This window comes from Rousettus aegyptiacus, unplaced genomic scaffold (assembly GCF_014176215.1).
Source record: "Rousettus aegyptiacus isolate mRouAeg1 unplaced genomic scaffold, mRouAeg1.p scaffold_m13_p_4, whole genome shotgun sequence".
NCBI classification, from domain to species: domain Eukaryota; kingdom Metazoa; phylum Chordata; class Mammalia; order Chiroptera; family Pteropodidae; genus Rousettus; species Rousettus aegyptiacus.
Window position 1 is genome coordinate 119880534 of NW_023416307.1, and position 11959 is coordinate 119892492.

The window sequence follows — 11959 nt, forward strand, 5'->3', positions numbered from 1 at the left end:
TCACTAATTAACTAGTGTTCTCTCTGAAAAGGCTATAAGGAACCTGGAAGCAATGAGTCACTGAAAAACTCAGCAGTGAGGCCCTGCGCCATGTGGGAGGCTGAGCCTCATGCTGTCCCCACTCCCAGGACCCTACTCCATCCTTCTGTTTGCCCAAATCCACTTTTATTAGTCAGGTCTTTAGCTTACAAATGATAAAACTCCAAAGCAAGCTAGCTTAAGCCAAAAGAAACATCTGTGGGCTGATGTCATTGGAGGATCCAGGGTTCTAGCTACATCATGAGGACCATCTCCTTCTCCACCTCCTCGCTCTGCTTCTCAATTGGCTTCTCAGGCAGGTTCATGTATGTTGCAGGGAAGTGAGTCACCAGGTGGTCCAACCTCATATTCTATGGCTTTTGATTCAGAAGAGAAACCGTCTTCTCTCAGCAACCACACAAGCAATTTTATGGAAGGCCTCCTATTGACCCAGCTTGGGTTGCATGCCCACTATTTGGACCAATCATTGTGCTAAAGGGATGGGATACTGTGATTGGCCATGCTGGGATCATGCATCCACTCTAGTTTGACAGTCCCACAAGAGCTACCTAGAATGAGGAAAGGGCAGTCCACCAACAGGAGAGGTGCTAGGTATACAAGAATGTTTGTTGCCCTTGCCATCCTGCTTTATGGCTCAATTCATAGGTCACTCCCTCAGGGAATCCCTTCCTCTCTCCTGTGTGGACCTTAACCTTCCTATAGTACATTGCAAATTTGAGCAAGGACAGGAGCCTATTTATTCATCTGATTCTCCAGGGGTAGCTTCCCGCTCTGGCTGTGGAAGAGAAACTGTAGGCTTATCCAACATTCACTTCCCCTTCCTACTCAGATCTTCATTGGGTTCCACTCTCTCTCCCCATTGCCTTGGACTTAGTGGGAAAGCAGATACTCACTAGTTTAAATCTATTAGTCATCCCTTGCCACAGTGATTGGTTCAGGAATGGGTATGTAAGACATAAGGGTGTCTGGGAAAGGATTCTTGCTCTTTTGGGTGGGCCATGAAAGCCAGCTGCCCCTTCCTGCCCTCTTGTGTGCTGGCTATAAATGAGGAACCAATTGGCCTTCATTGACTGCTACTGGCTGCCACCACACTGGAGGGGAACCCACTTTAGGTGAAAGCTGACTCTGTAGATGTCAGTGTGAAGACTGGAATTGCTGGCTCTGTTGAATTGCTGGACTGGCCAACTCTGGAGGCCACCCTGTCCCTGCCCACCACCAAGCCCCTAGCTATTGCATTTCATGTTTTTCATTTCATTAAAAAATATTCAAGATTACCAGCTTTTGTTTTGTTTTCCTTTTTATACAAAGTATGTTTTTCTTTTTATATAAAGTATCGGCAAGTTGCAAAAAAAAAAAAAGATAAAAAAAATAGAGGCAGGGGAACAAAAATTTGCTGAGGTAACTTCGTACATTGAGGTCATTACCTGTGCACAGCATCAACTGACTGTCTCTGGTTGTCTTACTGTTGCTGTTGTTGCAATGTGAGAAGGAGGGGACTCCACAACATGGGATTTTCCACATGCAGAGAGGCCTTCCTCCCTCCCTTCCCACATAATTCCTACTTGTTAATCCACTTCGAGCTGCGGGTGTTCTCTTACCTGCAGCCACAAGTATCTTCAGAATGTTCTTCCTGAATGAATGACATGGGCTAGTGGCCACAGGCTAAGAGCCATCAATTATGCCCTCTTGAACTTTTGGCACCCACACCAGTTGCTTTCTACCCCATAATAAAAGACATTCAAAGGTCCTGGATGCTTTTTTAAAAACCACAGCAGTTACTTTACTTTTAAGTTTGCACTTTACAAAACCACAAAGGAGAAGTTCTTGAAGGAGAGAGGGGTGGGGGTGTGTGTGGGAGATGATAAAGAGGGGGGAAAAAAGGCCCAGAAATGAAGTCTCCCTCATTTTGGGGACCAAGCAGAGACTGGGCCCCAGGCCAGCCCGGCAGGGCCTCCCATGTCCTGGCTGTACACGGCTAGGCCAGAAGACTTCAGAGAAAGGCCACAGTCCTCTAGAGACTGTTGCCATGACATGTGACAGGCAGCCACAGGCCTAGGCTTCCATTAGCCCAAATTAGAAAGTAAGCCTTCCTCCTCCACCACCTCCAGGCTAGGGGGAAGCAGCCTGAGGCAGGGGTGAGGGCTACCCGTCCAGCAGCTTTAAGATGCTCTCTCGTTCCTTCAGAGTCTTCCAGGCCTGGTCCTTCTCTTTCTTGGTAGGGGTCCGCTTCTTTTGCCTGGCAGCCATGATCTTGCGGAAGGCGTCCATGACCTCATTGTCTGCCATGCGAACCCGCTGCCTCAACTCCTGCCGGCTCACCTCCTCCTTTGCCAGCCTGTGGGGACCAGCCAGCCAGGTGCCATGGGAAGCCCACCTTCAGAGTGGGGCCCCTCTCTCTTCCGCACTGATTCCACCCACTACCCCAGGCTAGCAACTCCTGTGGACTGTTTCATACCAAAATGCAAAGTTACTGAACCACACTTTATATGGTGCTACGTGCCAGGTCTTAAGTTTTTCAAAAATATTAGTTCAGTTAATTCTCATCACAACACTGTGAGGTAGATACTATAACTCTTATGTTACTAGTGATGAAACTGAGGCTCAAGGAGTGTAAGAAATGCCCTAAGATACCACAACTACTGAGTAGGTCTAAATCAAGGTGGGCCAACTCCAGCCTTCTTTAAAAGGTGTTCTGGTGCCAGGAGAAGAGCTGCTTGCTTCAACATACAAATTCCAGAGCAACCTAAGGGTTCAGGCAGCCTGAAGTCTACAGGAGGCAGGTGAACAGATCACTCTGAATGGAATCCAGCCTATAAATTCCAGAAGGGGAAGCTGCTGTTCAGGGCAGATATGTTGCTTAAGGCCCAACACTCTGGCCTTCTGATAGCCCCAAGCTAGTTCCCTCACTGCCTATTACTTCTGTATCTGCATATCTCTGTTTCTCTCTCTCTCTCCCCCCCTCCCACTCCCTTCCTCAGTACCTCTTTCATCTGTATTTTCCTCTTAGTGCCCTTGAGAAGAAACAGCAGAGGCTTGGGCTCAGGTCAAAGTTTGGCTGTTTACTGGCTGTGTGACATTCAGTAGAGCATTCACTTCACTTTATTTCCTTATCTGATGAACAGGGAAAAAATCACCTAGACCTAGGCTGTAGTCCAGATTAAACAGGAGGGTGTGCATAAAGCCCCTGGTACATGGTAGGTACTCAGGACACCTGTGTCCTTACACAGCCTAGTAGCTTATCAGCAACTACCCTTCCTTTTAATGGTGCAATGTCTTTACCAATCATCCACTTGCAGACTGCAAGCCCTTTGCTCTGCCTCTCTTGCTAGACCCAGCACAATATTTAAGAGACAGGCCTAGTTGGCCAAAGAATGTGCCCTGCCCTGCTGGGGCTCTGTGAGGTAAAAGACAGCACCTGCCTATGAGAAGCAAGGAGACACAGTTGGCCTGCTTCTTGATCTCACCAATAAAAGGCCAGCCACTACCACGGTCTCCTTCCAGATGTCACCTAAACCCTTGCTGTGACCAGTGCAGGGCAAAGGATGGGAGTCAATATAAAATTAATGACATTGTGACCAATTCCTTAAAGAACTGGTCCGAAAACCTGGGCAAATTTCAGATGAAGGGCCAATAAATAATCATAGACATCGAACAAAATGTTAACAGTTGATAAATTCAGGGGTAGAGAACATATTAGTGTTCACTGTACTATTCCTTCAGATTTTTTTTATGTATGAAATTTTTCATATAAGAACTTTGGGGGAGAAAGAAAATAAGCATAAAAAGATTAAAAACATAAATCACACAACAAAGTGAATATAATTAACACCACTGAACTGTACACTCAAAAAAGGTTTGAGGGTTGATTTTATATTACATGTTTTTTACTATAATTTTAAGTAAATAAATAAATGACAGATTCCTGAGACCTAGCCTGTGGGATTATGATCTTATTTGAGACCGAAATCTGTGGGGTAGTGCCTAGCATTGATAATTTTTCAAGGTTCTCCTGGAGATTTAGAGGCCCTGCCAAGTTTGGGAAGCTGCTGCTGCCATAAAGCCCCATCAGGTGACCAGAAGTGGCCCAGGTCTTGTCAGCCACTCCCTGGCCCACACATTTAGTCCACACTCACCTCAGCAGGTCGTGCTTCTTAGTGCGGTTGTGGGCACTGAGCGCCTTCAGCTCAGCCTGCCGTTTGCGCAGCTCTGCAAGGACCTCGTCCTCTGAGTCTTCTGCTGGGCGGTCCTCAGACTCCAGCAGGCCCTGGGCAATCAGCTCCTCCTTGATGCGGCTCTCCAGGGACTTGGTATGTGGCACACTGCAGGAGAAGAGAGCCCTCAGCTCAATGGCCAGTTTGGAGGGGGACTCCTCAGAGGTTCCCAAGGTTTTTCTTTGGGCGCCCTCTCTATATCTATCTGAGATATAAAAATACAAAGACAGACAATTCTGGTCTTGTTTCAAACAAAAGCAACATATATCAATTGCCAAAAAAAGAAAGTAAAACCTATAATGCCAATGACACAAAGAGAACAACTATTATTTTATTACATTAACATAATTTTGATGTTAATATTATACATATTACATAAAATACACATAATGTATAAACACATAAAATTACATTATTTTGCTATTATTAATATCTTACAAATACACATATAATATACGTATATATATATATACACATAGTGCCTCCTTATCAGTAAGGGATATGTCCCTAGACCCCTAGTGGCTGCCTGAATCCTATATATACTTTTTTGCTATACATACGTATCTATGATAAAGTTTGATTTCTAATTAGACACAGATTAATGACAATAACTAATAATAGAATAATTAGAACATACTATAATAAAAGTTATGTGACTGTACTCTCATTCTCTTTCTCTCTGATAAACCAATCTGATAACTGAGATAGCTATTAAGTATAGAGAATACAGTGTAAATATGCTGGACAATGGGATGACTCACATCCTGGGTGGGCTGGAGTGGATGAAGATTTCATTACACTACTCAAAAAGGCACACAATTTAACACGTATGAATTATTTCTGGAATTTTCCATTTAACATTTTTAGAACACAGTTGACTATGGGTAACTGAAACTGTGGAAAGCAAAACTGAGGATAAGGGGTAACTAGTTTGATATATATATTCCAGGTTTTGTTATATATTATTTCCAATCTTTCATTATGTATTATTTTCATTTTTCCCCTGTGCACACATTTAAATATATCCCAAAAAGTACTGTCTATACTGTGCTACAATTGACATTTTCCCCACTTAGTATTCTATTGTTTATATCTTTCTATGTCAATTAACTATATTTCTGACATGATTAATAATTTTATTTTATCATAGTTATAAAAATTTAGCCAACCACTCCCCTTCAGTTAGACATTTAGATTGTTTACAGTATGAACAGTGCTATGATGAACAGCCCTGTATTAAGTCTGTGCGTGCAGAAATGCTGGGGCAGCATGCACGTTTGAGACTTTTATTGGACTTTCTAAAAGTGCCCTCAGCCTTTCTATTAATGAAGGCCTCCTCATGTCAAGATGGACAGAAGTCAACAGAAGCACAGACCAGACTGTGGGGGTATGAACAGGGTGCCACTCACCTGAAGGGCTTGTTCTGATTTCGGGGAGAGGTGCTTGCCCCATCTGCCCCTGATTCTTTCCCAGACATGTCAGGAATAGGAGAGTCCTCCATAGGGGAAATAATATTTTCCTAAAAGACCACAGAAATGGGGTAGAGGTAGAAATAACTAGTATTTCCATTTTTCTGCTTCTCTCTGACCTACATAGATAGTCTTCAAAGACCAGAAATATCCTTTTAGCTTTCTCATCCCACCCCATCTGGGAAGGCTTTCCAGCCTCCAAAAAGCTTTGCTCATTTTAGGAATCCATTTCTTTGTACTGATACCAAAAAAGACAGAAGAGCAATGAAAAGACTCAACAACAGTATGCCAATTATAATTAGAAGAAAAAAAAAAAGACTCAACGACAGTAATGAGAATAGTTAAGGTTTGTTAAGTGTTTGCAAAGCACGAGAAACTATGCTAGACACATGGTGGCAAAGGCTGCGAGCTGTCCAAAAGCCATTCTTGCCTTCCTTCCGTGGTAACCACACTTATGGCTACACATATACACTATACTTCCCAGTCTCTCTTGCAGTCAGGTGTAACCATGTGACAAATTCTCTCCAGTGGAAAGCGATCAGAAGAGATAAGAACAACAGCCAGTCATGGCCCATTTACCTTCCTTCACACAGGCCTCCTCACTCTTTTTCTGTGGGCTTCAAGTAGCCATCACACCCAGTGACCTTGTATAGATTGCATGTTTAAGGTGGTAAAACCATAATAGCTGGGGTCCCTGTCTGATGGTATGGGTCAGAGGCCCCCACCCTCACCTCAGCCAACCTGGAACAGGTGACCCAGACAGTTACATGAGAGAAATACTGTTGTGTTGGTCCAGAGAGGAAACTGAGGCTCAATAAGGCAAAGGGATGTGCCTAAGTTCAGCCAGGAAGCACAGAGAAAAGGGCCTCTGAACCAGGGTTTGAGTCTTGCTTTTATGTATTAGCAAACAGTTCCTATTTTTTTGAACCTCAATGTTCTTGTATGTGACATGAGGCTAACCACTGTTCTTGCCTTCAGTGAGAGGATGTGTGGAAAACTCCTTGCACAGGGCTCAGCCCTTAGCCAATGCTCAAAAGTAACTGTGAAGTAGTGGCTACCTTTGGGGGAGGTTAGACTAGGAGGGACATAAGAGGGGTTTCTAAGATACTGGTAATGTTTTATTATACAAGTGGGCTCATTTGTAAGAAGTTATCAAGATTTACATTTATGATCTATGTCCATTTCTGAATGTATGATACATTTCAATAAAAAAATGAAAACATTAAAACAAAAAGCAACAGCAGTTGCTATTCTAGGTTGGGGTGCTCACCTCCACTAAGGCCTGTAGGAGGCGCTGCGTCAGGGCACCGAAGGGGCACCCATCTTCTGGCTGCTCATGCTGGGCTTCAGACTTCTTCAGCAGGGCATCCACATCTGAATCAGGCAAAAAGTGATAAGCAGCCAGGATGAAGTTCTAGGAATTCAAGTCCTGGCCTGGGGTAGGCAGGGAGGTGAGGGGCTTTACCTTTAGTGTCCAGCTCGGTCAATGGCCCCATGAGGCCTTTCTTCTTGTCAGCCACGGCTGCTGCCCGGGCTCCATCCTTCTGCTCCTCCAGTAGGTCCTCCTGTGCCCAACGCTGGGAGTAGTGCTTCCCCAGGGGCGGAATCTGTAGGAGAGATCCCACTTGCTCAAAAGGGTAAACAGAGGTTCTTCATTCCTCCTTTCATTCACTTATCTGCCTCCCAAGTACCTAGCCCAGGGCCAAGGCCTGTGCCTGGTATAGGTAAGAAGAGACAAAGGAGACAAAATCTCTACATTCACAGTCTAGTAAGGGAGACAGGTGTATATAGAACTAAAATACACAGAGAAGCCAATACACAGCAATTTCCAAGATCTAAGATACAGAGTGACATGGACCATCTCAGGTCACAGCTCTTATCTCTAGAGGCCTTAGGGTCAGAAGAGGAAATTTTCTTTTGTATTGCTTGAATTTATTACTGCCTGGATGGATTATACTTTCAAATAAATTTTTCAAATAAATTCATACAAGTGAAGTGACAGAGATAGATAAAGGTCTTGTAGCAGCACAAAAGAGAGACCAAATTTTCACTGGGGAATCGGCAAAGGCGTTTTGGTAGAGGTAACATGAGATCAGGGCCCTGAAGAGTAAGTCAGTTTGCCAAGGGGAGACAAGCATGTGCAGAGGCTCAGAGACCAGCAAGGACCTTGTGTGGGCCTGGAGTGAGGGCAAGGTGCTTGGTGGGGCTGGTAAATGTAGCAGTGAAGAGGAGCGTGTCCAAAGAAACTGGAAAGGGGTTCTGGGGCTGTGCTACCAAGGAATGAGATGCTTGGACTCAATCCTGTGGGTCAGGGGAGCCAGGAGTGGTCCAGGAGCAGGTCTGTGTCATCTGAGCATGACAGGAGACCTATGGGAGAGTTCTCCCCAAAACTTTTTTTGTGTTTTCTACATTTTCTCTTAATGGAACCAGTTTTATTTTCATTATACAAACATAAACTTTTACATATTAAAGAAATAAAAAGAAGGCTCCTTTCAAGGCAGAAAATATTAAGAGGCCGTTTGGGTGAAAGCTGATTAAGTCTTGAACCAAAGCAGAGGGAACGGAGATGTGAGGACAAGGGAGGACCTCACAGAAGTCGATGCCTTAGGATACGATGACCATTTGGATGGGGCAGAAGGGAGACAATGCAAGACAAAAGCTGAGAGTTAGAGACTGGGTATCTGGGTGGGTTAACGGGGCAGACAGGACACTGGCAGGGTAGGGGAAGAAAGATGATATGTGGCTTTGGGATCTTTGATTCTGAGGCACCTCTAAGCCTTCTTGTTCTCCATTATGCCTATCAAGTCTGAGGGTGTCTACCTTGTAATGTTCAGCCTCATCTTCTGGGGGTTTCAGTAGCTCTTCTAGCGTGCGCACCTCCTCACTGGTGATATCAGCACAGTAGGGCTCCACTGAAGCCCAAAACCTGCGGGGAGAAGATGATCCTAAGTGGGCGCCCTACATCCCACCATCCTCAGCTCTGAGCCCTTCCACAGTCTCCACTGCCCGAATCCCAAGGCCCCTCTATATTCTCTGGCCCAGAACCTGTTGGGGGCATCATTCTTGGGGATCCGAGGCACATCAATTGGGTCATCAGTGAATTCATATTCCTGGATCTTGGGTTGAAGATTTTTGGATTTGGGTCGCCCGGGTCCAGGGCCTGGCCCATGTCCTGCCTTCCCCTCCAGTTTCTGCTTCTTGGGCTTCCCATGTTTGGGAGGAGCCCCAAGCTCATGGTCTCGACCCAGCTTCAAGAATCGTCGGTCACCTTTCTTATCCTGCCAGTCAGTGAGGATCTGAAATTCACAGAGACTGTCAATGGGGGGGAAGAAGGAAAGACACAGGACTACTCTTCTCCGGTGAAGAATTAGGATCTAGAACTTGAGGAGGCACCAAGGTCTTTCCCCACACTCTCTTTTTTTATTTAGCAAACTCCTACTCATCCTTCAAAAATCAGCTCCTTTTCTGTGCCCATCTCACAAGATTTTATTCATATACTTCTCATCATTCCATTTGTCTATACTGACTCACCTCTGTAGCGTTCAGTAGACAAGCCAAACAAGTGATCTTAGTGCATGCTAGCCCTGAGAAAATATGCTGGTGGTAACTTTTTGGTGAAAGCAACCAAGCCTCCCAGCAAACCTTCATTTCGAATGTCACTACTGGGAAGCCTTCCCCCGTCAGTTACCCAGCTTCTTGGATGCTAAAATACAATTGGTTGTGCCACACCCTGCTCAAAAAGCTTCAGTGAACTCCCAGGGACTACAAATTAACTCTATTCATCCTTTGAGGTCCAGTTGGAACGGCATTTTCTTCTTCTTCTTCAAGTCTCTGGCACTTTGCACCTCCACTATAGGCTCAAACATGCTGTTAAGTCATATTGAAATGAACAGCATACTTTGCCTTTTCCACTAGATTATAAACTACTGGAGACCAGGAAGCTCATCTTAGCCAGCTCTGTTCCCTAGAATCTGGCATAGCACCTGGCAGATAGGCCTCAGGAGATGTTTATGCAGTTAACAGAAATAATTACAGTACCAATAATTAACATTTGAAATTTTGATTTACTGTCAAGACATTGGACTGAATCTTTGCAAAAAAATCTCTTAATCCTCACAAAAGCTCAGAAGTAGTTCCTATTATTCAGTCTAGTTTGAAGATAGGAACCTGACACTCAGAAATAGGAGGTAACTTTCCCAAAGTCACATAGTTAGGAAATAGCAACACTAGCAAGTGCTTAGTCCAGGATGCAAAATCCAGATCCCCTTATTCCAGTTCCCTTAGTACCCCTAAGCATAATACATCACCTAGTACTTGTCTGATCTCCTCCTCCTTTTAGCTGGCAAACTCCCTGAAGACCAGAATTGTCCTAATCACCCCTAATGACTTGTTTAGGACCCAGAACATAATAGGGGAGAGGATCAATAAATGCTTAGAAATCTTGCAACTTATGAGGATCATGCACGTTCTTGTTTATTTTACATGTTCCATGAGCCCAATTTGGATCTCTCTTTCTCTCCCCTAACCTCCTGAACCTCAGACCTTAGCAGATTGGACTAACTCAATGACCCATCCCATAACTTGTTACAGTCCACGTGTGATGATATCCCCTCTGCAGGGTATCACCTGGGTTTCAGCCTCCAGCACCCGCAGGCGCCGGCTGGCAGAGGAAAGCAGGGTTTCGAGCTCCAGCTGCAGAGTGTCCAACTCCTCAATGCCAATGCCATCATCCTCGGACCGGGCCAGCACTGCTGTGTAGCGTGGACAGACCTTCAGGTGGTCCACAGACTTGAAGTCGTGGAATTGCAAAGGGCAGTCCTTCAACTCACTCATGGCCCAGGATAAAGGACCCTGTGGAGCTATTGAGGAGAGGATCATTAACAGGAGATACATAGGCAAAAGAAAAGCCCAAGGGCTCCCTCCATCCAGGAACAGCCTCAACAAGAAAGCCAGACTTCAGTACCCTACCGACAAAGTTGATGGCACAGCTCCTACTCACAGAGCACTTAACTGTGCACCAAGCAAGGTGTAAACTTTTAACCAGCTTCTCATTGAACTCCTCACCCAACCCCAAGAGCAGGGACCATGGCAATCTCCATTTTACAAATAAGGAAACTGAGACTCTATCAGGGTGGGCACATGCCCAAGCTTATCAATATGCAATTTGAATCCAGGTAGTTCTGAGTCTGTGCCCCTCACTACCATGGTATACTGTGTCGTATCCTCCTGATGCCCTTCCCTTTCGTTCTACTCCTCCTGGATTCTGCTTAGCCTCTGAGTTTCAAGCATCCCATTCTTAGTGTTAATGTTTGTTGTGCCTCCCAGCCTCGCCTACTCTCACTCCTTCCCACCTCTGCCCTTTCTTTCCCCTGACAGTGGTTAAGAATGTGGGCTGGTAAGCCAGACATACCTGGGTCCAAACCCAAGCTTTACTATTTATGTGCCCCTGAACATACTATTTAGGCTCCTTGAGTCTCGGTTTTTCCATCTGTAAAATGGGGACAAAACAAGTGTGGGTCTGTTTCTCCATAGGAAATCTGAATCTGTAAAATGGGGTAACAATGGTACCTACCTCCCTGGGATGTTCTGAGGATTAAGAGATGATGCTTGTCAAGAGCCCAGTTCAGTGCCTGGCACAGAAGAAGTGGGACTGCTTAATGGCTGGCCCCACCCGTAAGTGGCCCCAATGCCCCGCACTCAGGGTACGGGTCTACTCGGGACCCCCTAACGCGGCCCCCGCCCCCTCTACCTCCACACTCCAGCCTCCTACGGCCCCAAGGCCGCGAGAGGGGGCGGGGAGTTCCGGTTGGTTGGAACAAATGCCCGGAACTGGCTAAGGGCGGGCCCCCCGCAGTAGACACAGGGGCGAAGAAGCGCGAGGGCGAGTCCGCAGTAGCTTGCGGGGGAGGGTTTGCGGGCCGCGAGCTAGCCTACTGCAGGTGGCGTGGGGGTTTTGCCTCGGGCGTACCCTAGGGAACAGCCCGGGGCTGGAGGGTGGGACTCGGCAGCCGGGTTTTCAGTCTGGCGGTTAGTCCCGCCGAGCCCGAGGGGCAGACGGTAGGAGGGGCCGGGAGAAAGGATGGGGGCGCCGAACCGGAAGGAACGAATGGCTCCTCCGCCTTGCCTTGTCCAAATATGGTGCCCAACCTGCAGCCGGGCTGCACCATTGCATGACTATGGGGAAAGAAAGCGGCAAAGCGAACGAGAAGGCCAAAGTCACAAGCGAGAGCTGCATGGGTA

The 11959-nt window shown here is 46.1% G+C and overlaps 1 protein-coding gene across 4 annotated transcripts; it reads right to left on the reverse strand.

Annotated features, from left to right (window-relative positions):
* Nucleotides 1–1791: 1791 nt before the first annotated feature.
* Nucleotides 1792–11818, reverse strand: TADA3 (transcriptional adaptor 3). 4 transcript variants are annotated; one of them, XM_016134465.2, is made up of 10 exons: nucleotides 11688–11818; nucleotides 11292–11349; nucleotides 10346–10578; nucleotides 8765–9015; nucleotides 8540–8645; nucleotides 7185–7326; nucleotides 6990–7093; nucleotides 5660–5769; nucleotides 4173–4358; nucleotides 1792–2374 (listed from the first exon to the last, which is right to left on the reverse strand). In XM_016134465.2, exons 3-10 carry the CDS (start codon nucleotides 10550–10552, stop codon nucleotides 2182–2184), a joined length of 1299 nt encoding a protein of 432 aa, XP_015989951.1. In that variant the 5' UTR covers nucleotides 10553–10578; nucleotides 11292–11349; nucleotides 11688–11818; the 3' UTR covers nucleotides 1792–2181. The 4 variants fall into 4 exon arrangements, with proteins under 4 accessions (XP_015989951.1, XP_015989952.1, XP_036075099.1 ...); XM_016134466.2 differs by lacking the exon at nucleotides 11688–11818 and adding an exon at nucleotides 11469–11681; XM_036219206.1 differs by having other exon boundaries at nucleotides 11292–11783.
* Between the last annotated feature and the right edge of the window lie 141 nt (nucleotides 11819–11959).